Source organism: Ochotona curzoniae, unplaced genomic scaffold (assembly GCF_017591425.1).
Source record: "Ochotona curzoniae isolate NIBS_2020 unplaced genomic scaffold, NIBS_Ocur_1.0 scaffold_1037, whole genome shotgun sequence".
In the NCBI taxonomy this organism is placed as follows: domain Eukaryota; kingdom Metazoa; phylum Chordata; class Mammalia; order Lagomorpha; family Ochotonidae; genus Ochotona; species Ochotona curzoniae.
Genome location: NW_024467083.1, coordinates 32,414,189 through 32,440,715, shown reverse-complemented (window position 1 = coordinate 32,440,715; position 26,527 = coordinate 32,414,189). Strand labels below are relative to the sequence as shown.

The window sequence follows — 26,527 nt, the reverse complement described above, 5'->3', positions numbered from 1 at the left end:
AGTTTTGTGTGTGTGTGTGTTTTAATTTGGTTTTTTTTTTTTTTTTTTTTTTTTTTTAGTTTAAAAGGTAGAGTTAGAGGGAGAGGGGTACACACACAAAGATCTTCCATCTGTGGTTCACTCCCCAGATAGCCACAACAGTAGGGGGTGGGCCAGGTCGAAGCTGGGAAACAAAAGTTTCTTCCAGGTCTCCCACATCATTTATGGGTCCAAGCAGTTGGACCTTCTTCTACTGCTTTTCCAAGACACGTTAGCAGGAAGCTGGATCAGAAATGCTAAATCTAGAACTTGCATCCATATGAGCTGCAGGCATTGCAAGTGGAAACTTAACCAGCCCTACCACTCCATATTGTCACTCCATTTGTAAATAGCATCATTGAATATCTGTGTGCAATTTTTTTCCTTTTGTTTAATTTCCATATGATATAATGCCAGAAATAGATACTGGGTGATGGGATAAGGAATGAATCTGTTTCTAATGCTTCAGAAATATGTATCTTGAATTTTTAAAAATAATAGCATACTTTTATTGTTTTGAGTTTTATTTAAAAATTTACTTATATTTATTTGAAAGGCACAATTACAGAGAGAAGAAAGAGACAGACAGATAGTTAGACAGACATCTTCTATCTTTATTCCTCAGGTAGCTTAGTGGGCAGGGCTAGGCCAGGTGGAAAGCAGGAGCCAGGAGCTTCTCTCGGGTCTCCCATGTGAGTGGCCAGGGTCGAGGCAGTTAAGCCATCTTATGCTGCTTTTCCAAGCCATCATCAGGAAACATCCAGAACTCCAGCCAGCATCCTTATGTGATGCCAGCATCCTTATGTGATGCCAGCATCATAAGCGGTGGTTTTACCTGGCACACCACAGTGCTGGCCCTGAGAGGAATTTTACCAATGTTTATTTTCATCTACTTGTTAAAGTGACATAAAGCGAGAGAGAAAGAAAATTTTTCATCTGCTAGTTCATTCCTCATGCTAGTTCACTTCTCCAATACCTGCTGCATCAGCCAGACCTGGGCCAGGCTATATGAGCTCAGAATTCCATCCTGGTTTTTCACAGGGGTGGAAGGGGCCCCAGCACTTGAGCTAAGCTTCTCAGAAGGCTACTGCTTCTCAGGATGCATTAGAAGGAGGCTGGAGCAGAAAACATAGCAGCTGGGACTTGAACCTGCACCCTGACATGGGATGTGGGCATCTCAAGTGATGTTTTAACATGTTGACCCATAATGTCCACCCCAGTATCCTGATTTCTAATCATCCTTCCAGAATTGACTTATTTCCCCCAAACCTGCTGTTTTTCTAATGCTTCTTTTGCCAAGTTGCCTGGGATAAAATCCTAAAACAACTTCAATTCTGTATTCTCTTTCAGCTTGTATTTGTGTTTTTCTTGTCAATTCTGTGTCTCACAATTGTTACTTTTTTTACTATCTTCCCTTCTTTTGTCTAGACTTTCATGCTGGGTTGGCAACTGACATTATTACCTCCTGTTTTCCCCCTAGCTAGAATGATATTTCAAAAGCTGCAAAACTGATTCCATGTTTACCTGTTTAAATTCATTCTGTGGCTTCCCTTTGATTTTAAGGTCAAGTTTAAACTTCCTAATCTGGTTTTCTAGCGCCTGCTGCTGTGAGTGTCACAAACTGGTGACTCGCAGCCTCTCTCAGCTGACAGCATGGCTTTGTATTCTGGCATGGAAATTTCTTTTCAACTGAGAAATTCCAAACAAAGCCCAAGATTTCTGATCTTCTGGAAAAAAAACACGAACTTTGACAATGTTGAGTTGAAACACGTAGCGGCTGCTCCATTTAGACTTTACTTTTCAACCTGCTTTAGTCCATACCATCCCCTGTCATTTTATATACAGCTCAACAACCAGTTTAATCTTATCTACCTAGTATCTGTAGGCATTGGAGTCTGACTCCACCTAAATGCTTGGCTCCTGACAGCTTTTCTAACCTCTGTTCTTGTCACTCTTCCTTTCCTATGATTGAGCAATAGTGAACTTTCAAGTTCCTAAAAACATCCCTCGTTCCTGTTTCTCTAAATTTTAATTTGTTGTGGTTTTTGTTTTTATAAACCAACTGTGGCAAACTTTCTTTTTTTTAATTTTAGCTTTTATTTTTTATGATGTTTACATAGTTGGCCAGGGTGAGACCATTTTTTCCAAATATTCCCCCCTCCTTCCTTATGTATCTGGGGGAAGGGAAGAAATTAGGGAAGAAGCCACACCCAGCCTCCCAGCCATCGCAGTACCCAGGGATTGGGAAGAGCCGCCCGAAGCCGTCCTGAGGTCTGTGAGGTGGGCCATGTTCCGAGGATTCTGCCCCAGTGGCTTTGATAGTGCTGAAATGCTGTCGCTCTCACTGATCCAAGGATGAGGAAATCCTTCCAAGGTCCATCTGCTGACACAGTCCACCCTAGAGTCTCCATTTGCTGAGATATTTGCTGCCAATGCTTGGCAGGGGTAGCTAAACAATTTGTTCTGCTCTCCTCCCTCTGCTATAGCACCACATGTCCTGTGCAGTCCCCAGTGGACTGCCATATCCTCCATGTGCATCTGGATATGCCATCCACTGCTCCATCTTAGTCACTTAGAAAGTCCAGTTCTGACACATGCACTCCATGGTCAGATGATAGGTCCTACTATTCTCCCCATGGTTGGAGTTCTTAGTCAAGCAGTTCATTTGGGAGGATCCCCACAGCAAGCTCCTCTGAGGTGATCCCACACCTGACTATTTTATGTGTTTGCCTGTACGAAGTCTGGCACAGTTCGTCACCCATGTCAGCCTACACACACACTGCTAGTTGTAAACTGGGTCAGTTCTATCTCTAACCCCATCTCTTAGGTAAACCAATGGATGCTGTAGCCTAGTCCAACCCTGCCCACCACATGCTCGGCATTCATGTTCGTTAGCAGGACCTGTATCCTAGTGAGAGTGACCCCCAATAAACCCCACCAGACCTGGTCCCAGCCCTGGTTGCTGTGCTTGCCAGTATATGCAGCAGAACAGCCCAGCCTGTCCCACATCCCATTCAGTTCTTATATATATCAATGGACATTGAAACTTAGCTCAATCCAACTTACACCACAATCTAGCCCACACTCATGCCATTCATCTCCTATCTGGCCAAACCTGCCACCTGCCTTGTTTTTCATGCTCACCAGTGGGAATTGCAGCCCATCAGAGAGGTGTTAACATTTTCCAGAACAGGAACATCCCCAACGCTGGATCTTGCACTCATCACGTGGTTCTGCAGTCTTGCCTGACAGGACTGTGGCAAGCGATTTTCTGCCAAGGGCCATTTAGAAATGTATTACCTCCATAGTGAGACATACAAAATGATCAATTAAAAATTAATCAGCTGGGCCCGGCGCGGTGGCGCAAGTGGTTAAGGTCCTCGCCTTGCACGCCCGGGATCCCATATGGGCGCCGGTTCTAATCCCGGCAGCCCTGCTTCCCTTCCAGCTCCCTGCCTGTGGCCTGGGAAAGCAGTCGAGGACGGCCCAAAGCTTTGGGACCCTGCACCCACGTGGGAGACCCAGAAGAGGCTCCTGGCTTCGGATCGGCATAGTATCGGCCGTTGCGGCTCACTTGGGGAGTGAATCATCGGACGGAAGATCTTCCTCTCTGTCTCTCCTCTCTGTATATCCGCCTTTCCAATAAAAAAAATAATAATAATAATAAAAATTAAAATTAATCTGCTGGGGCCTGGCACGGTGGCCTAGTGGCTAAAGTCCTCACCTTGCACGTGCTGGGATTCCATATGGGCGCCTGTTCTAATCCTGGCAGCCCTGCTTCCCATTCAGCTCCTTGCTTGTGGCCTGGGAAAGCAGTCCAGGATGGCCCAAAGCCTTGGGACCCTGCACCCCCATGGGAAACCTGGAAGAAGTCCCTGGCTCCTGGCTTCAAATCAGCTGAGCTCCAGCCATTGTGGTCACTTGGGGAGTGAATCATCAGACGGAAGATCTTCCTTACTGTTTTTCCTCCTTTCCATATCTATGACTTTGCAAAAAAAATAAATAAATCTTTAAAGAATTTAATCTGCTGTAGTCTTATTAAATTTCAAGTGCTGCCTGCAGTTGGCCTAGCAGGGCCAGAGCCAATTTCAAAGGCTTTTGGTCAGCTGTTCCCCACCCCTTCATAATTTTACTTCCTTTAATCTACAGCTCAATGTACAAGTTTATAGTCACCACACTTTGATATTAATATTTGCTTCTCTCATTAGATTACAAGCTAAAGTAATTAGCTATCATAGCTATTTCCCTAAAGTCAACAGAGTGACTCGCACATATTTGGTCTAAATAAATAATGACTAAATAAGTGAGTGGTATTTGAGTTGGTTATGATCAGACATGCATCTACATTCATTATTCAAATATATCCAGATTTTATTCCAAAAATATTTAATGTATAGTGATTTTTTTTTAGGTTCATGTGGTACAGGGACCCTGTTACCGAGCCATCATTACCTCTTGCCTCCTCGAATACAGATAACAATCTAGAATTAACAGTAGGGAGGAATTAAAATCCAGTCACTTGAAAACAGGATGCTTGTGTCCCAAGTGTTTTGTTTTTTTAATGCTATGCCAAATGTCTGTCCCTTGATTTATTATAGTTTTAATAAATATATACACATTTAAAAAGATTTATTTATTTTTGTTGCAAAGTCAGAGATATACAGAGAGGAGGAGAGGAAGATCTTCCGTCTGATGATTCACTCCCCAAGTGACCAAAACGGCCAGTGCTGCACCGATCCAAAGCCAGGAGCCAGGAGCTTCCTCCAGGTATCCTACACAGGTGCAAGGTCCCAAGGCTTTGGGCTGCCCTCAACTAATTTCCCAGGACACAAGCTGGGAGCTGGATGGGAAGTGGAGCTGCTGGGATTAGAACAGGTGCCCATATGGGATTCTGGTGTGTTCAAGGTGAAGACTTTAGCCGCTAGGCCACCGTGCCGGGTCCAATAAATATATTTTTTAAATGTCTTATTTTTATTGTTTAGTAGTAAGAATTCCTTTTTTTAAAAAAAGATTTATTTTTATTATTTTTTTATTGGAAAGGCGGATATACAGAGAGGAGAGACAGAGAGGAAGATCTTCCGTCCGATGATTCACTCCCCAAGTGAGCGCAACGGGCCGATACTATGCCGATCTGAAGCCAGGAGCCTCTTCTGGGTCTCCCACGCGGGTGCAGGTTCCCAAAGCTTTGGGCCGTCCTCGACTGCTTTCCCAGGCCACAGGCAGGGAGCTGGAAGGGAAGCGGGGCTGCCGGGATTAGAACCGGCGCCCATATGGGATTCTGGTGTGTTCAAGGTGAAGACTTTAGCCGCTAGGCCACCGTGCCGGGTCCAATAAATATATTTTTTAAATGTCTTATTTTTATTGTTTAGTAGTAAGAATTCCTTTTTAAAAATTTATTTATTTTTATTGCAAAATCAGATATACAGAGAAGAGAGACAGAGAGGAAGATCTTTCGTCCAATGATTCACTCCCCAAGTGAGCGCAATGGTCAGAGCTAGACTGATCTGAAGTCAGCAGCCAGGAATTTCCTCCAGGTCTCCCATGCATGTGCAAGGTCCCAAGGCTTTGGATCACTGCTTTTCCAGGCCACGAACAGGGAGATGAATGGGAAGTGGAGCAGACAGGATATAAACCGGCACCCATATGGAAGCCCAACTCTTGCAAGATGAGCATTTAGCTATTAAGCCATTGTGCCAGGCCTGAGTTTCAAATTATTACCTATTGTTATTTTTGTTGACTCTTACTTTATATTACAAAGATTTATCCCTATGTTTTTTGTAGTAACTTTACAATTTTAGCTCATTTTAAGATTTACTTTGAGGGCCCGGCGCAATAGCATAGTGGTTTAAGTCCTCGCCTTGCATGTGCTGGGATCCCATATGGGCGATACTTCTAATCCCATAGAGGCCCCGCTTCCCATCCAGCTCCCTTCTGTAGCCTGGGAAAAGCAGTCGAGGACGGCCCAAAGCTTTGGGACCCTGCTCTAGCCATTGCGGCTGCTCGGGGATTAAACTATCGGACGGAAGATCTTCTCTGTCTCTCCTCCTCTCTGTATTTCTGCCTTTCTAATAAAATAAATAAATTTTTTTTAATGATTTACTTTGAAATACAGAATTATAAATTGAGAGAGAGAGATACTTCCATCCACTGGTTCACTCCTCACATGGCTACAATGGCCAAGGCTGGGCCAGGCTGAAGCTGGGAGCTTCTTCTAGGTCTCCCATGTGGGTTCAAGGATCTAAGCACCTGAGCCATTCTCTACTGCTCTTCCAGGCACATTAGCAGGGAGCTGGATTAGAAGTGGAGCAAAGGGCACATATGTTATGGCAGCACTGCAGACAGTAGCTTGTAACACCAGCATCTCTTACTAGAATGCTGGCTTGAGTCCTCGCCTCTCTACTTCCCAACCAGTTTCCTGCTTATGCTCTTGGCATTGCATCGAAGAATGGCTCTGTGCAGCTATGTGGGACGTGAGCCATTGGGTGGGAAGATCCTGCTTTCCATCTCTCCTTATTTATATGTTATTCAACATTTCAAATAAACACATAAATAAATCTTAAATAAAATTGTAGCAATCTAGTTTGATACCAACTTAGCTTCAGTAATACACAAGAACTATTCCTACAGAGCTCTGTTCCTACCTCTTTGTGCTGTTATTGTGACAACTTACATCTCTTTGTCTTTTCTGTTTTTGTTTTTTTTTTTTTAATTTGAAAGGCAGAGTTACACAGAGATATTCCATCTGCTGGTTTACTCCTCCAAATACATGCAAAAGCCACACTGGGACAAGCCAATGCCAGGAGCCAGGAATTCTATCTTGGTTTCCTATAAGGATGGTAGGGACCCCAAGCACTAGGACCATCATCTTCTGCCTTTTCATTTGCATTAACAGGAAACTGGATCAGAAGCAGAGAAATTGTGAGTTGAACTGTCACTCTGATATGGGAGGCTTAACATGCTGTACCACAAAGCCCATCCTGTAGCTTATATTTTTACGCATCATATACCCATTAGCATAGATTCATAGTTAACTATTTTATGCATGTCTTTTGAGCCACCCAGGGAAGAAAAGTGAGTTTGAAAACCAAAATGTAATCAGCCATCCCTTTGTGTTTGAGAGTTCACATGCATAAAATCAACCATGTATGGAAAACATTGGCAAATGTAACTTTGTCTATACTGAACATGTATAGATGCCTTTCCCTATTATTCAATGCCAGAAGTGGCTAACCTTTTTGCTGCCAAGAGTCATTTGGACATTTATACAATTATTTGTATGGGATTGAAAAGTATCAACTTAAAACTTAGCCTGCTGCAGATTTGTTAAATTTTATGACGTGCGAACAACTTCCTTGATAGGGCCAGACCAGAGAATTTTGCAAGCCTTATGTGATCCATGGGTTGGACATTCCACACCCCTGCAATAATGCATTACAGCAGCTATTTGCATGCCATCTGCATTATATTATGTATTATGAGTCATCTAGAGATTATTTTAAGTAGACAGGAAAGTATACACAGGTCAAAAGAAAATACTATACCTTTTTATGTCTAAGGCAGAGTTAAAAGAGAGAAGGACAGAGTAAGAGATCTTCCACTTGCTGGTTCATTTTCCAGATGACCAGCGCTAACCTAGGCTAAAGCAGCTAGGAGCTTCATCCAAGTTTTCAGCTTCGCTGTAGGGACCCAAGTACTCATATCATCTTCCACTACTTTTTTTCTAAGAAATGTATTTTATTTTTGATGATGTTTACATAATTGAGAAGGTTGTATTCCCACATGGACCACCAGGGTGAAAAGGATCGAAGAATGAGGAAAAGTGGATGAGACATCTGCTTCCAATCTCTTTTTTTTTTTTTCTTCCTTTATCTAGGAGAATGAAGTGGGAGAGGGAGGAGGACAGCTCCCAGCAGCCCAGCTACATCAGTACCTGAGAATGGGGATGGCCACTTGATGTCATCCTAGGGCCCCGAATGTGAAGCATGCTTCAAGGGTACTGCTTAAGTAGTTACAGTAGTTCTGAGATGCTGTGGGTTTTGTTGCTCCAAAGCTGAGGAAATCCTTCCAAATTCCACTGGCTGACCTGGTGCACCCATAGGTAATCAAGGGAGCTGAGACAGAATGGACTGGAAAGGGGACTCTGGAGAGATTCCCTGGGTCAGGCTGAAGTTCCCACCCATGTGAAAAGAGCCAAGGCTGGGGGTGGTTAGGGCCAGGCTAGATTGCAGCAGCCACTGATACATGAGAGCCAGCCATGGGAGTGGGCCAGGCTCAACTAGGTTACAGCATCCACCAGTGAGAACTGGAACTTGGAGCAAACCCAGCCAAGCTAGTCCACAGCACTCTTCAGTGTCAGGGCTGGGGGTGGGCCACATCAGGGTAGATTGCAACACCTGCCAACACACACAAGAACTGGGGCTGGGGCGGGCCAAGTAGGGGATTTTTGGGGACACCCTGAAAGGCTGCAGCCCACTGGTGAGCACAAGAGCCGGGACTTGAGGTGGAATAGGCTGAGTTAGGCCATATCACCCAGCAGCATATTCAAGAACCCGGACTGGGGTGGGCATAGTAGGGGTTTGTAGGGGTTGCCCTGACTAGGCTAACACCTGTTGGTGTACACAAGAATTGGGGCAGGGAGCAGGCTGGACTGGGCTAGTGTACAACTAGCCCACTGGTATGCACAAGAACTGGAAATGTGGGTGGGTCATGCTAGGCTGAACTGCAGCACCTGCTGACATGGGCAAAAACCAGGGCTGGGAGCAGGCCAGGTAGGGGCTTTTAAGGGTCACCCAAACTTGGCTGTAGCACCTCCCAGTGAGTAGGAAAGCAAGGGCTAGTGGCAGGATTGATAAAGCAGCTGTACGCAGTGCTATATGCATTGGTTGGTACAACAGTGGATTGAGCCTGACCTTATACCAGCTGGCACACACAAGCACAAGGTCTGAAGACTTCCCAGGGAAGGGTCCTCAGTGGGTTCCCCAATGAGACCACTGTGCTCTATCCCTAACCTCAGGGAAAATCACATAGACATGTGGTCTGATCTCGGAGCACATGTGGCAGGACTGGGCCACCTCAGCTGCTGACCCTCATGCAAGAATGCAGAACAGGGCCCAATGTGATAGCCCTAATGGTTAAATTCCTCACCTTGCACATGCCAGGATCCCATATAGGTGCTGGTTCTTATCCCGGCAGCCCCACTTCCCATCCAGCTCCCTGCTTGTAGCCTGGGAAAGCAGTCGAGGACAGCCCAAAGCCTTGGGACCCTGCACCTGCGTGGGAGACCTGGAAGAGCTCCTGGCTCCTGGCTTCAGATTGGCTCAGCTCCAATTGTTGCGGTCACTTGGAGAGTGAATCATCGGATCTTCCTCTCTGTCTCTTTTCCTCTTTCTATATATCTGACTTTGCAATAAAAATAAATCTTTAAAAAAAATGCAGAACATACCCAAACATGAAAGACAAGACAGCCAGCTTATCTAAGCCAACACAAGACTGAATATCTTGTCAAAAGATGGAAAGATGGACAATTTGAACAATACTACCAGCCAGGCTCTGTAACCATCTAAGTCTGTGGGCCAAATAAGGTAGACAAGGTCAGCCAACAGACTTTAGAGAGAATTCCTCAACTCTGGTGTAACAAAGCCAACAACTTCTAAGAACAATAATGATCACTCAAGTAATGCCCTTGGAATATTATTCCCTGCATTGGGGCCTGAAAGGCGACACCAAATGACCATCTCTGACCTTGGGTGCTGATGTGGTATGACAGCAAGGAGTGGCATACTTCCTCCCCTCTTCCCCTGCCATGATACAGACACAGAAGGGAAAACTGAATCATTTATTTCACCTATCTTCCCCCCACCCTGACCTTCCATTACTAATCAGAGACCTACATGGTCTGCAATCCCTTATCTTTGTAGCAAATATTGAAATAAAATACAAAATTAATTATTTAGAGGGGCAGGTACTGATACTGTAATTCAGCAGACTAATCCTTCACCTGCGGGTGCTGGTGTCCCTTTTGGGCACTGGTGCTAGGCCTGGCTACTTCACTTTTCATCCATCTTCTTGCTTATGGCTTGGGAAAGCAGTCAAGGACAGCCTAGATGAAACTTCTGTCTCTTGGCTTTGGATCGGCTCAGCTCAAGCCGTTGTGGCCATTTAGGTAGTAACCCGAGCAGATGGAAGATCTTTCTGTCTCCTTCTCTCTATAAAATCTGCCTTCCCAATAAGAATAAATAAATACATTTTAAAATGTGCTTAAACCAGGTCAGCATTGTGATATAACAGATAATGCCACTGCCTGGGACATCCTAGTTCAAGCCCTGACTGCTCTGCTTCCCATCCAGCTCCTTGATAGTGGCTTGGAAAAAGCAGTGGATGATGGCCAAAGTGCTTGGGTCCCTGCCAGACCTAGATGCTCCTGGCTTTGGTGTGACCCAGCTTTGGTTGTTGTGGCAATCTGGGGAATAAGACAGCAGATGGAAGATCTCTCTCTCAGTTGCTCTCTTCCTCTTCCTCTCTCTCCATAACTCTGATTTTGAAAGAAAGAGAGAGAAAGGAGAAAATGAAAAGGAAGGAAGGAAAAAGAAAGAAAAAGAGAGAGAGAAAGAAAAGAAAAGAAAAGAAAAGAAGGAAGGAAACAAACAAGGGCCTAGTGTGGTAGCCTAGTGGCTAAAATCCTTGCCTTGTATGAGCCTAGACCCCATGTGGGCACCGGTTCAGGTCCCAGTTGTTCCATTTCCCTTACAGCTCCCTGCTTGTAGCCTGGGAAAGTACTCGAGGACAGCACAAAGCCTTGACTATTTGAGAGGGAAAGTTACAGAGACAGAAGGAAAGAGAGCAGTTCCATTCACTGGTTCACTCCCCAAATGGCCGCAACAGCTGGGATTAGGCAGGTTGAAACCAGAAGCCTAGAACTCTGTTCAGGGCTCCTGTGTGGGTGGCAAGGGCCAAGGCACTTGGACCATGTTCCACTGTCTTCCCAGTGGCCTTCACGAGGAGGCAGATAGTGGAGGCAGATAGTGGAGTGCCAGGATCCAAAACTGCTGTGACTGGGGACGCTGGCTTTGCAGGTGGTGGCTTAACTCACTGTACCATCACGCTGGCATTGCAGGTATTTCTAATGTAGGACTCCTTGCAGAATTTCCTGTAAGGCTGATCTGGGGCTGATGAACTCTGTTTTTACTTGACTGGGAAATATTTAGTTATTCTTTGCTTCTGAAGGATAACTTTGTTCTTTTTGTTTTTTTTTTAATTTAATTTTGATCATTTTAGTTGATTAGGGCACAAAGGGTCAAGGGCTACAGGAAAGTGGGTAAGACCATTGTTTCCACATTTTTTTTCCCTTTATCTTGGGTAAGAGAGAGGTTAAAGGGAGAAGCCCCTCTAAAGGATAACTTTATGTAATACTCTTGGTTTGCAGCCATTGCAAGTCCCAGCATCCCATTAGGGCACCAGCTTATGTCCCATCTGCTTCCCTTTCTACCCAGCTTCATGCTGACAGCAGCAGAGGATGGCCCAGTCCTTAGATCTCTACACCCATGTGGGAGACCTGGAAGTAGCTTCTGGCTACTGGCTTCAGATCAGCTCAACTTTGATCATTACAGACATTTGAGGAATGAACCTGCAGATGGAAGGCCTCTCTGCACTTTCTCTGTAAAATCCACCTTTCAAATAAAAGAAATATTTTTTTGTTCAAGGAGTTGATGTTGTGTAGCAAGTGGATTCGCCACTTGCAACGTGGCATCCCATGTTCATGCTGTTTCAAATCGCAGGAGCTCCACTTCGGATCCAGCGCCCTGTTGGTGGCCTGGAAAGCAGTGGAAGATGGACCAATTCCTTAGGTCCCTGTCCCCATCTGGGAGACCTGGAGAAAGCTCCTGGCTCCTGGTTGGCACTATTCTGGCTGTTGAGGCCACGTGGGGAGTGAACCAGTGGGTGGAAGATCCTTCATTCTGTCTCTCTTTCTGTAATTCGGCTTCCCCAACAAAAATAAATAAGTCTTCCTAAAACAGAGTAGTAAGTAATAACTTCTGGATTAAAAAAAGAAGAAATGATGTGCTGGATTATATGGCATCTTTAATTTTCCAAGGAGCTGCCGTGCTTTTTCTATGGTGGTTGTACCACGTTACATCTCACCAACAATGCTGAGTTTTGTATTTCTCCAGATCATTGCCAATACTTACTATTTTCTATAATTATTTTTAAATAAAAAGTTTAATAGTCAGCCTAATTGGTCCTGCTTTTTCATTTCATTTCCCAAATGACTTATATCAGTTTTGAAACTATGAATTCCATTTCTTCATGGTGTATGACACAGCTACTCATAGTATCTGCTTTTTGAATAAAATCCGCTCCTTGTGCCTATTTGAATGATGAGCCAGCAGATGTAAGATCTGCCTCCTCTCTCTCTCTCTGTCTCTCATCTCTGTCACTCTTACTTTCAGATAAAGGAACAAACAACTGCAATTGTGGTGCAGTGGATTACTGAATCCTGTAACAGACCACCCATTGTAGACTCTAGCACTCTGCTTCTCATCCAGCTGCCTGCCGATGTGAAGATGGCCTGTGTGGAAGACCCACTGGGATTCCTGGCTCCTGGCTTTCCAATAAAAATAAATCTTTAAAAAAATTAAAAATGAAGAAACATAAGAAAAGACAGAGAATGAAGACACAGGATCGGTGCAAGTTAAACTGCCACTTTGCAAAGCCAGCATCCCATATGGGCACTGGTTTGAGTTTTGTTTTTTTTTTAAAGATTTATTTTTATTGCAAAGTCAGATATACAGAGAGGAGGAGAGACAGAGAGGAAGATCTTCTGTCCGATGATTCACTCCCCAAGTGACCGCAATGGCCAGTGTTGCACCGATCCAAAGCCAGGATCCAGGAACTTCCTCCAGGTCTCCCATGCTTTGGGCCGTCCTCTGCTGCTTTTCCAGGCCACAAGCAGGGAGCTGGATGGGAAGTGGAGCTGCCAGGATTACAACCGCTATCCATATGGGATCCTGCCACGTTCAAGGTGAGGACTTTAGCTGCTAGGCCACCACACCGGGCCCTGGTTTGAGTTTTGACTGCTTCATTTCCATCCCAGCTCCTTGCTAATGTGCCTCAGAAAATCCATGGGAAATGACTCAAGTGCTTGGGCCCTGCCACCTAGAGACCTGGATGAATTTGCTTGCTCCTGGCTTCAGCCTCAGCCTGGTCCAGCCCTGGCTGTTGTAACCAGTGGGTGCAAGATTCTCTGTTTATCTTCTTTTCTCTGTCACTCTGTCTTTCAAATAAATAAGTACAACTGAGAGAATAAGGGGAAAGCCATATTCATCATTGCAGATATGTGACTGTTGAATATTTTAGGACCATTTGGAGGATAATGGTAGATATAGATCTAAATTTTCACTTAAAGACGAAATTTCAGTGTTAACTCTGTGAGGACTTAAATCTCACCTGTATAGGGCCTTGCATGGTAGCCTAGCGGCTAAAGTCCTCGCCTTGCATGTGCCAGGATCCCATGTGGGTGCCAGTTTGTATCCCGGCTGTTCCACTTCCCATCCATCTCTGCTTTTGGCCTGGAAAAGCAATCAAGGACAGCCCAAAGTCTTGGGGCTCTGCACCCATGTGAGAGATCTAGAAGAAGCTCCTGGCTCCTGGCTTTGGATTGACTCAGCTCAGCTCTGGCCATTGTGGCCGCTTGGGGAGTGATGGAAGGTCTTTGTCTTTTCTCTCTCTGCAAATATGACTTTCTAAATAAATAAATAAATCTTTTTAATTTCACCTGTATAGATTTCACCCCTCCCCCGCCATTTTTGTTCTTAAATAAAAGGGGGAATATCTTAAAATTTATGAACTTTAGGCCCGGCGCAATAGCGTAATGGTTAAGGCCCTTGCCTTAAACGCCGGGATCCCATATGGATGCTGGTTCTAATCCTGACAGCTCCACTTCCCATCCAGCTCTCTGCTTGTGGCCTGGGAAAGCAGCCAAGGACGGCCCAAAGCCTTGGGACCCTCACTAGGTTGCGCTCACTTGGGAAGTGAATCATTGGATGGAAGATCTTCCTCTCTGTCTCTCTTTCTCTCTGTACATCCGCCTTTCCAATAAAATAAATAAATCTTTTTTTTTTTTAAAGATTTATTTTTATTATTTTTTTTTTATTGGGAAGGCGGATATACAGAGAGGAGATACAGAGAGGAAGATCTTCCGTCCGATGATTCACTCCCCAAGTGAGCCGCAACGGGTCGATACTATGCCGATCCGAAGCCAGGAGCCTCTTCCGGGTCTCCCACGCGGGTGCAGGGTCCCAAAGCTTTGGGCCGTCCTCAACTGCCTTCCCAGGCCACAGGCAGGGAGCTGGAAGGGAAGCGGGGCTGCCGGGATTAGAACCGGCGCCCATATGGGATCCCGGGCGTGCAAGGCGAGGACTTAACCACTTGTGCCACTGCGCCCGGCCCAAAATAAATAAATCTTAAAAAAAAAAGAATTTATGAACTTTACTGAAGGGTATTTAATGTCTTTTCTTTCTAAGAACTATAGATTCCTATACTGGTAGACTCATTTCAGGAAATGTTGAGCTGTTTTTCTTCATTGTGATCAGATGAGGCCTAGCAAATTATCACAGCCGATAGCTGTGCTTCTTCTCTAAAGAGGAATATGTCTTTATTTTATACGTAGAAATTGCTTGGGTAATTAATTAGGATGCTGTGTTTTGACTAGGTGAATGTGTATTTAAGAATAATCCTTATAAAATCTGCTTTGTGCCTTTCCCCCTTTCTTTGTAGACTAGACATATTAAGCCTGTAAAATTTCTGATCAAACACCAACAAGAAGTCAAGATTTATTTTCCCATCAAGCTCACACCCAGCTTTCTGGCATTTCCTCATCATGCTGTGGGGACATTGTATCGTTATAAAGTACAGGTATGGTGTTCTCTAATGTAAGAATTCCCAGAGAGCTAAGACAGTTTCTCTGGTAACCTAATTTATTAAAATGTGGTTAATGTCAAATTTTATTGCCTTTATTTCTAATCAGTTTTTGGTAACAACCAAATTATGCTTTTGAATGTTATCTGAGATAAACCTTGACCTGCTTTCTGTCTTCTATGTATCTGTCCTTTCTTTGTGAGTTTTCTTTCTTTATCAGATTCCCTTGTGTCCTTTTCATCACTGCTTAATCTCTCCTTAGCATTTTTCTTGTTCATCCAGAAATAGTGTGTTATGTAGTATCGTTTCTACAATACTAAACATTGTTTCATTCAGTTTCCCATCTTCATTTCTCCCGCTGGGTAGTAATTAATGGCAGGCTGTGTTTTTTCACAGGTGGAAGGAGGTAGCGGCAACTTCACCTGGACCTCTTCAAATGAAACAGTGGTCATGGTAACTACCAAAGGCGTGGTGACCGCAGGTCCGGTCAAGGGCAACAGCACTGTTTTGGCCCGAGATGTACAAAATCCTTTTAGATATGGCGAAATTAAGGTAAGGGACTCGCCAAAGAACCTTCAATCACACCTGGGATACAACTATCTAAATTTGGTACAGGAATACACATGAAAGTATTTCCAGAAGCCAACACAGTGGCATAGCAGACAAAGCCAGCGCCTGTGATGTCAGCCTCCCATGTGGGCACTGGTTTGAGCTGGGCTGCTGCACTTCCTGTCTAGCTCCCTGTTGATGGAGAGCAGATTGAATGCGTAGGGCCATGCCAAACATGTGGGAGACGAAGATATAATTACTGACTTGTGGTCCCAGCACAGTAGCCTAAATCTCTTAAAGATTTATTTATTTTTATTGGAAGAGCAGATTTACAGAGAGAAAGAGATACAGAGATAAAGATTTTCCATCTACTGGTTCACTTCCCAAGTGGTTGCAATGGCTGGAGCTGATCTGATCCAAAGCCAGGAGCCAGTAGTTTCTTCCAGGTCACCCACACAGGTGCAGTGTCCCAAGATTTTGAGCCATCCTCGACTGCTTTCTCAGGCCAGTAGGAGGGAGCTGGATGGGAAGTGAGATTCTGGCACATACAAGGTGAGGATTTAGCCATTGAAACTTTCTACCAGGCCCATAGTCTCATATTTTTGTTTATCAGTACATTTCTGAAAGATTACTATATAGTTATTTTCCTGTTTCCCACTTTTATTATTTATTTATTTCAAATGCAGGACAACATAGAAAGAGAGGGACAGTTAGAATAAGAAATCTTCCATTACCTGGGTCACTCCCTGAATGCCCGCAACAATGAAGGCTGGGCCAACTCAAAGCAAGAAGACAGGAGTTCCCTCCAGGTCTCCCACTTGGGTGGCAGCCATTCGGGTGCTGGAGTCCTCATCTGCTGCCTTTGAAGCTCACTGGCAGGAGGCCGAGCTGGAAGCAGACGCTCTGCTCACTTCTGCACGCCGATATGGGTGGTAGTCATCCGAGGTGTCAGCTGGAGATGCTGCACCACAATGTCCACTCTTCACACTGTCAGAGCTGTGATGCAGAACTTAGGATTTTGCCATCACTCAGTGAATATTTACTGAGTAATCCCTAGGTACAGACTACCACACTAGGTGCCACCAGACATCCATTTAAGCCAGCACTCAAGATGCATGTGTCCCATGTTGGAGTGCCTGGGTTTGAGTCCCAGCTCTGCTTTCCATCCCAGCTTCCTGGGAATGTGCACACTGGAAAGCAGCAGTGAGGGCTACAGTTGTTGCATCCCTGCCACCTGCATGGGAGACCCAGATTGAGTCCCTGATTGCTGACTTTGGCCTGGCCCAGCCCTAGCTATTGCAAACATTTGGAGAGTGAACCAGTGAGTAGAATATCCCTGCCTTTCCTGTTTCTCAGATAAATAACTAAAATATTTGTTTGGAAGCAGATATGAAGTTGAACTGAAAGATTAGGGCTGAAGAGATATCGATTTTTTTGGTTATTGAAGGTTTGGGATTAGATAAGCTTTTCCAGGAAGAATATATTTAGTAAAAAGAGAAGATACCTTTGGAAAAAAAAGATGTATTTATTTGAAAATTAGAGTTACGTAAAGGTGAGGGAGAGACAGACATCTGCTATGTGCTTATACACTCCCCAAGTGGTCACAGCTGCCAGGACTGAGCAGGGCTGAGCTAGGAGCTTCATTCCGGTCTCCCACATGGATATGAAATGGTTGGGCTGTCTTCCTCTGCTTTCCCAGGCCATTGGCAGGGAGCTGGGCTGGGAGTGGAACAGCTGAAACACAGACCAGTGCCCATAGAGGATGTCAGTGTTGTAGGTAGCAGCTTCACCTGCTACACCACAATGCTGGCCCCAAGAAGATATATCTTAAGGTACTATCAATGTTATATTTAAAACACAAGAGGAATGATAAGAGGAAATGAAACTAGCAGTAGGAACATAGGAAGTAACAGACGTGTTTTCAGGCAGTATTGTGGCACTGGCCACTTATATTATCTGCCTCCTATTATCCAAGTTCCTATTATCTTAGTTCTAACTGTTCCACTCCCATCCAGTTTCCACCTAAGTCACCATGGGAGGAGCAGGTGCTGATGTCAGTGCTTTGGGCCCTTGCTGTGGGCGAGACAGATCTGTGTGGTGCTCTGGGCCTCTGCAGTCAGCCTGGCTCATCACTGGCTGTTGCAGGCATTTGGGGGATTTTAAAGATTTTTTTTTTTATTGGAAAGTCAGATATACATAGAGGAGGAGAGACAGAGAGGAAGATCTTCTGTCTGATAATTCACTCCCCAAGTGACCGCAGTGGCCAGTTGTGTGCCGATCTGAAGCCAGGATCCAGGAGCTTTTTCCAGGTTTCCCACACGGATGCAGGGTTCCAAAGCCTTGGGCTGTCCTCGACTGCTGTCCCAGGCCACAAGCAGAGAGCTGGATGGGAAGTGGAGCTGCCAGGATTAGAACCTGCGTCCATATGGGATCCCGCGTGTTCAGGACGAGGAGTTTAGCTGCTAGGCCACCTCGCCGGGCCTGATTTATATATTTTTATTGGGAAGGCAGATGTACATGGAGGAGATACAAAGAAAAACATCTTCCATCCATGGTTCACTTCCCAAGTGACCACAACGGCTGGAGCAGAGCTGGTCTGAAGCCAGGAGCCTGGAACTTCTTGTAGGTCTCCAACACAGGTATATGTTCCAAAGCTTTGGGCCGTCCTCAACTGCTTTCCCAGGTCACAGACAGGAAACTGGATGGGATATAGAGCAATTGGGATTAGAACCAGCACCCATATGAGATCCTGGCACATGCAAGGAAAGGACTTTAGCCACTAGGGTACTGCGCTGGGCCCTAAAAGACCAGCGCCTTTTTAAAAATCATATCGAGAAAGAAAGCAGGCTGCAAGTCAGGAATTAGCAAACTACTTCTGTAAACGCTCATAGTAAACATGTTTGTCTTTGATTGTACAATCTTGAAAAAATGAAAAAAAATTTTTGGTTTGCCACTAAAACAGATTATACTGGCCACGTTTTCCCCAGCCCCTTGGTACAGTGTCAGTTGCTCTAAAGAGATCAGTTGATTAAGCAATGAAAGAATAACATGTTCAATGTCTGGTGTCTGTGTGTAGCTGAAAGAGTTTAGTTGTCCATAGATATTCATAGGGTGTTGGTTCTAGCACCTGCCGAGATATTGAAAGTCCCTTATATAAAATGACATATGTTTAAATCCTCTCACATATTTTAAATCAACTCTAGATTCTTACAAGTAACTTACTTATAATACTTACTACTATGTAAGTGGATTTTACACTGTGCCATTTGGGGAATAATGACAAGGTTCAGTCCCCGAATGGCTGCAATGATTAGGTCTGGGTCAGGCTGAAGTCAGGAGCTTTATTTGGGTCTCTCCCTGTGAATGGCTCAGGCCCAAATACTTGGTCAGTCCTCAGCTACTATTGCATCCATATGGAATGTTGGCATCACAGACTGAGGCTTAACACACTATACCATGCCAATCCCAATAAAACTCTTTTTAAGTCCGTACTTATTTAGTACAGATGCAAAGTTTGTTTGCTTTTTTCCTTTAAGCCTTTTTTTAAAAAATTATTTATTTATTTGAGTCCCAGGGATGGGAGATCCAGTGGGGTTCAGGTTACCCAGTCCAGGAGCTTAGGCCTGCCTGTGCGGTGTGTGTTGGGTGTGTGATTCCCTGGCGGCAGGTCATCTTATGGGGCCCAAATTGCCTGGTCTGGGTCCCTGTGTCTGCTTGTGAGGTGGATGCCAGCTCAGTCAACTCCAAAGGTGGGGTGTCCAGCAGGGGCCAAGGTCACCTGGCCCTGGTACTTGGGCCCAGCTATGAGAACACATCATCCTCAGTGTAAAAGATGGAGCAGTACACAACAGGCCCTGATGCACATGGAAAATATGGCAGCCCATTGGAGTCAGAAGAAAACATTTGATGCGATAGCAGAAGGAGAACAGAATAAATTGAACAACTACCCCAGCCAAACGATGACAACAAAAATCTGGGTGAACAGAGATTTAAGGTTGACTGTATCAGCCAATAGACATTGGGAGGACGTCCTCATCCTTGAGTTGGTGAGACCGACCATTTCAGAACTATCCAGACCACTTGGGCAGAATCCTCAGACTATACACCACATCAGGACCCTGGGTTGATACTGGGTGGTGGTTACCCATCCCTGGGTCCTGGGGCATTTGAGAGTCTGGGTATGGCTTCTCTCTTTATCTCCCTCCTTCTCCTAGAAACAGGATGAAATAGAAAATTTGGAAACAACATCACACCCTCTTTTACCTGTCTCTCGATCCTTCCCACCCTGATCAACTATGTAAACATCATCAAAAATTAAAATTAAAAAGTTTATTTAAAAAGTTGTTTATTTGAAAGATAGCTGCAAGAGAGACACGTGCATTCCGATCTGTAATCTACTGTCCTGATGGCCAAAGTGGCCAAGGCTGGTCCAAGATGAAGCCAGGAGCCGAGTGGGTGGCAGAGACATGAATGTTTGAGTCGTCTCCTGCTGCTTTTCCAAACACATTAGCATGGAGATAGATTGCAAGCACAGCTCATGGGACTTGAATTAGTGCTCCAGTATGGGATGCCAAAATTACAAGTAACTAAGTAGCTGTTTAACCTTAAGTGCATAGCCAATACACTGGGCCTCGATGCATCATTTTCCCCCAAATATTTTAAATCCATGTTGAAACAGTGGGTATGGAATCTAAGTATACGAGCTCTTGTAATAATATAAACAACATACAAGGGAACCTCAAATGGGCTATGGTGGAAGTCCTGGATCAGCCTCCTGGCTCCTGGCCTCAGCCCAGCCCAGCCCAGCCCCGGCTGTTGCAGCCACCTGGGGAATAAACCAGTGAACGAAAAATGTCTCGGGCCCAGCGTGATGGCATAGTGGTTAAGGTCCTCACCTTGCACGCCCGGGATCCCATATGGGCGCCAGTTCTAATCCCGGCTGCCCCGCTTCCCATGCAGCTCCCTGCTTGTGGCCTGGGAAAGCAGTCAAGGGTGGCTCAAAGCCTTGGGACCCTGCACCCATGTAGGAGAGACCCGGAAGAGGATCTGGGCTCCTGGCTTCGGATCAGCTAAACTCCTAAACTCTGGCCATTGTGGCCGCTTGGGGAGTGAATCAACGGACAGAAGATCTTCCTCTTGTCTTTCCTCCTCTCTCTATATCTGCCTTCCCAATAAAAATAAAATCTTAAAAAAAAAAAAGACTGAGAATGAAGAAAGTTTATGAAAAATAAAATAAGACAGCAAAATAATTAAGGAAATCTTAAATACCATCAAAATTTCCTGGAAAAAATGCATTTAAAACCAAGTTAATTCTGGTGCAAAAATGTTTACTTACAACTGTAGATGTATATAATGAAAACACTGTGTATGAATTCCAAAATTTTGTGCAATAGATTTATCTTTTAATTCTACTTTCCATAAGCTTTTTGAAGTACTCTAATGTATGCTTTTGCATACAAAGGGAGAAAGAGAAAGATACATATTTATGATCATGTGTGTTTAAATATTTAAGGAATGATTTTTTGTAAGACTTTCCTAACAACTTTTTTGAATGATGAATTATTTTCCCTCTCAGATATATGTCCTGAAACTGAATAAAATGGAGCTGTTGCCATTTCATGCTGATGTGGAGATCGGCCACACGGTAGAGATCCCCATTGCAATGTACCACATGAACAGAGAGACCAAAGAAGCCATCACCTTCACCGACTGTTCGCATTTGTCCTTGGCTCTGAGCACGGATAAGCAAGGAGTCTTTACTCTTTTCCAAGAAGGTGAGGGGAGACTTTTAATTTTCTCCTGCTTGTGTTTTCTTTTTTTTTTTCCTTTTTAAAGAACTGATCATCAGTTCAGAAATTGCCTCTTATGTTCTAAATTAGCATATTTACCTGCAATATGTTATTAATCCAGACAACTATAGGTATTCTCATTTTACAGATGTAAGATCAGAGAAAGATGAATTGAGTAACATTGTGACCAAATGAGATCAGCTTCCAACTCCTAGTGAGATCTGTTTGTAGCTTCTTTTCTCTTCTTCCCTTCTCCCTCCCTCCCTCCCTTACTGCCTCTCTTTTCTTCTTTCCTTCCTCCCTTCCTCCCTTCCTTCCTTCCATTCTTCTTTCTTTTTTTTCTTTCTTTCTCTCTCTCCCTTCCTTCATCCCTCCCTTCTTTCTTTCCTCACTATTTCTTTCTAAGGCAAAGATACAGATACCGCATAAGACATCCACATCCAGGGCTTGGCGTGGTGGCCTAGTGGCTAAAGTCCTTGCCTTGAACACACTGGGATCCTATATGGGCACTGGTTCTAATCCCAGCAGCTCCACTTCCCATCCAGCTCCCTGCTTGTGTCCTGGGAAATTAGTTGAGGGCAGCCCAAAGCCTTGAGACCCTGGAGGAAGTTCCAGGTTCCTGGCTTCAGATCGGCGCAGCACTGGCCGTTCCAGTCAATAGGGAAATGAATCATTGGATGGAAGATTTTCCTCTCTGTTTACCTCACTTTCCAATAACAATAAATAAACTAAAAAAAAAAAAATCCAAATCTGGGCCCCATGATGGCATAGTGGTTAAAGTCCTTACCTTGCACATGCCAGGATCCCATATGGGCACCATTGTAATCCCGGCGGCCCTGCTTCCTATCCGCCTGGGAAAGCAGTTGAGGACAGCCCAAAACCTTGGGACCCTGCACCTGTGTGCGGGACTGGAAGAGCTCCTGGCTCCTGGCTTCTGATTGGCTCAACTCTAGCTGTTTCGGCTGCTTGGGGAGTGAACCATAGGATGGAAGATCTTCCTCTCTGTCTCTCCTCCTCTCTGTATATCCGCCTTTCCAATAAAAATAAATAACTATTTTTTAAAAATCCACATCCACATTGTGGTGCCTGGGTTCAAATCCCAGCTCCACTTCTTACTCCAGCTTCCTGCTCACGTGCACCCTAGGGGGCAGCAGGTGCTGCTCAAGCCACCTGCCTAGAGACATGGACTGAGTGCCCAGCTCCTGGCTCCAGCCTGGCTCAGCCCAGCTGAGGTGGGTATTTGGGGAGTAAACCAGAAAGTGGGCAAGCTCTTTATCTTTGTACAGTTCAGCCTTTCAATAAAATGAACACACACAAATGATATTTTTAGAATACATATTTCCCTAACAGGAATATAGTATCATTTATGCATTATGTTAATTTTTAAAAGGAGAAAATATTTTCTAATAGAAATAAAAATGTGAATAATTTTTCCATAATGTTCAACATCCTTTCCTACTATTGAACTTTATAGCTGATTGTAATGTCTGTGTTCTTTTCACCAATTTAGCAGTAATTCCATATAGCATTTCTTAGTACTTAAGTGTTTGCCAGACTCTGTTCTGAATACTTTTCAAATGTTAATTCATGTATTTCTCTCACTACATCTATAACTTGGGATGAACTTGAGACTCCTGCCTTTCCTTCTAATTAGTTTGTAGTTCTCTTGTATCTCTTTTTTCCTGTATCCCCAAACAATCTCCTCTAAAGTTTAAGCCCTCATTGTCACTCACATAGGGTAAAATAATATCCTTCTAATTGTTCCTCCCACTAATAATCATGGACACACGATATGCAGCTTCTTTTCACTGTGTAATTATTTTATATTATTTCAATAATCTTTATTTAGTTAATTAGGGTACAAAACCTCAAGGGCTACAGGAATTGGGTAAGATGATTGTTTCCATATTATTATTTTTTTTCTGTGTCTGAGGCAAGGGGAGAGATAAAGGGAGAAGGCCCACCCGGCCTCCCACCCATCCCAGGTCCCCGATGTGAGGCATGCTCCAAGGGCACTGCTCAAGCAGTTTTGATAGTTCAACAGTGCTGAATTGCTGCCAGTCTTGACATACCAAGCATGGTGAAATTGCTGCAAAATCCACTGGTTGACACAGCCCACCTTAGAGTCTCCGCTTGCCCAGATTTCCCCTGCCAACCCATGGCTGGGGTAGTTGATTGATTTGTTCTGTCCTCCGTCCTCTGTTGTGGTACCAGGTGTTCACTATGAGTTCCGATGGACTGTCCTATGCTCCATGTGCACCTAGATAGGCTGTCCATTGCTCTATGTGAGCCTCTGAGGAGGCTCAGCTTTGACACTTGCACTCCATGGCAAGTGTTCCAAGACCATGGAACCTGTACTTCTCTTCATGGTTGGGGTTCTAAGTCCAGCAGTTCTATTGGGGGGATCCCCAAAGAAACTTCCTCTGAGGTGACCCCAGACCTGATTCTTATGTGTGCTTGCCTATACAGGCTCCGGCATAGTCTGTCGCTTCAATCAGCTTATATAGATGCTGGTTGTTGCAATTGCTGAGTCAGTTCTGTCTCCAGTCCTGTCTTCCAGTCCTTCCAGTGGGTGTTGCAGTCTAGCCTGATTCTACCCAGCACACACTTGACCCTCTCACAGACCAGTGGGAGCTGCAGCCTAGTTGGAGCAACACGCAATAACCCCCACCAGGCCTGCCCCCTGCCCTGGTTCCTGTGCTTGCCAGTATGTATGGACAGCAGACTGGTCCAGTCTGTCCCACATCCCATTTAGCTCTCCTACATGTCAGTGGGCATTGAAGCCTAGTTCAACACAACCAGCTCCCCTATCCAGCCCACACACATGCTGGTGGATGCCATTCTGTTTAGCTACCACTGCCCCACTTCTGGTTCCATGCTCTCCAGTGGGAGGTGCCCACTATTTCCCGACTGGCCAACTCCCATTCCAAGATTATGCACTCTCCAGGTGGATCTGCAGTTTAACTTCACAGAATTAGCCTTGAGTACCAGCCCTTGCCAGCTGATGCTGCGACAAAGCCCAGCCAACCCTCACCCACTCTAATTTATGCTTGTACCAGTTGAAACAGTCAACCCAACCTGGCCCTTCCCTGATCTAGCTCAATGAGGCCCACAGGTATTGTAGCCCTGCCTGTTCTGGTCTGCCCCATCCCGAATCATGCTCTCCAGTGGGAGTGGTGGTTCAGCAGGAGAATCCTCCACATTCCCCCTACCGGCTTTGCCCCCTCCCTCCCTGGTTCCTACATGTGCTGGTTGGACCCTGCGGCCCAGTCTGGCATGGTCCCCCTCGCCTCAGCATTTGCCAGTGGATGCTGTAGGCTGGCCTGGCCTGGCCCATCCCCAATTCCAGCTGACACTGGTGAGGGTTATAGGCTAGCCCAGTCCAGCAGACATCCAATCCCAGCCATAATGTGGGCTGCTATGTGTTGCGATTGAACCTGGCCTGACCTGCACTCTGTTTTGGTGTTCGGATTCACTAGCAGTTGATGTGAACTGGTCCAGCCTGGTCTACCCCTGACCTATGCGAAATATATGCTGGTGGATATCTTTCTCTGACCTGGTCTGGGTTGCTTCCTATTGTGGATCTTGCACTGACCTGCAGGGACTGTGTCTTGAAAGAAGAGTTTCCCTAACTCCTCCATCAGGATCTCTCCCTATGCCAGATCTTAGCATACCTGTGGGTGGAGCCATGGGCCAGCCCTACTTAGTCCACTTCCTGTCCTGGCTGTAACAGTGGCCTTTCCTTGCTGGCCCTCAATCCATTCTGGTTCTTATTGTTGGATATTTCAGCCCAGCCAAGACTTGTCCATACCCAGACACAACTCACACATGGCTCAGTAGGGGCGAAGACCTAGCCTAGTCCATCCTATATCTATCCTGGTTCTTCAGAGCACCAGTGCTCTGGTGCTGGTGTCCTGTCCAACTTGGTGTATCCAGTCCCAATCCACACTTGTGCTGAGGAACACTGCAGCCATGTCCAGACCAGAATGCAGCCCCCACTCCGGCCCCCACACTCACCAGTGGGAACCCCAACCCAGCCAGGGTATCCTCTTAGCTCCCCATCCAGGCCTCTTCCCAGCCATAGATTGTGTGCATGCCAGTGGTTACTCTGCCCTAGCTTTGCATAACCCCTCACCTGTCTTGCCTTTGCCTTCGATGCTGTGGCCTATCATCCCTGGCTCATGCAGACTAGTCAATGTAAGAGCCTAGCTTAGCATGACCTGTGCTCCAGCCTGAGTTCTTGCTGGTGAGTTAAGGTTTGCTTGGCACTGCCCGGTTCACCCCCTTCCATAACCAACCCACACATTCGCCAGCCATTGGAGCTACTTTACCCAGCTTGTCTGACCCCCAGTCCTAGACCATGTGCTCATCAGTGAGAGTTGTGTCTCACTAGGGGAGTTTCCCAAGTTCCCCCACTTGATCTAACTCCCAAACCCAGATCTCATACATGCCAGTGAGTGTTAGGCCAGTGCCCAACATAGTCTGCCCTTCCATTTTTGCCTTGTATGAGCTGGTGAGCATTGCAGCCTGGTCCACCCCACACCCTGTTTTAGGATGCACATTTGGGTGCTGCTTCCCTGACATGCCCAGACTGTTGTCGGTTCCTTTATCCATGAGTGATGACATGGAGGTTCCATGGTCACACTAGCTTAGCCCATCACTACCCCGACTCTTTTTTTTTTTTTTAAGATTTATTTATTTTGATTGGAAGGTCAGATATACAGAGAGAAGGAGAGACAGAGAGGAAGGTCTTCCATCTGATGATTCACTCCCCAAGTGACCGCAACGGCTGGTGCTGTGCTGATCCGGAGCCAGGAGCCAGGAACTTCCTCCAGGTCTCCCACACCAGTGCAGGGTCCCAAGGCTCTGGGCTGTCCTCCACTGCTTTCCCAGGCCACAAGCAGTGAGCTGGATGAGAAGCAGGGCAGTCCTGATTAGAACCGGTGCCCATATGGGAACCCAGTGTGTGCAAGGCAAGAACTTTAGCCACTAGGCTACTGTGCCCAGACCCAAATATAGATTTTTTTAAAGATTATTTTTATTGCAAAGTCAGATATATAGAGAGGAGGAGAGACAGAGACAGACAGAATTGTCTGTCTGACAATTCACTCCCTCTTCTCAAGTGACTGCAATGGCCGCTGCTGAGCCTATCTAAAGCCAGGAGCCAGGAGCTCTTCTGGGTTTCCCACATGGGTGCAGGGTCCCAAGGCCTTGGACCATCCTTGACTGCTTTTCCAGGCCACAAGCAGGGAGCGTGA

General features: G+C 45.4%; 1 protein-coding gene across 2 annotated transcripts in view; it reads left to right on the top strand.

Moving 5' to 3' along the window:
- Nucleotides 1-26,527, top strand: part of NUP210L (nucleoporin 210 like) — a 107,256-nt gene that overhangs the window by 26,385 nt on the left and 54,344 nt on the right. For both annotated transcript variants that reach the window (XM_040998940.1, XM_040998939.1), the window contains exons 11-13: nucleotides 14,791-14,928; nucleotides 15,328-15,483; nucleotides 21,056-21,254. In XM_040998940.1, coding sequence (XP_040854874.1) covers nucleotides 14,791-14,928; nucleotides 15,328-15,483; nucleotides 21,056-21,254 — 493 coding nt within the window. The remainder of the gene's footprint in view (nucleotides 1-14,790; nucleotides 14,929-15,327; nucleotides 15,484-21,055; nucleotides 21,255-26,527) is intronic.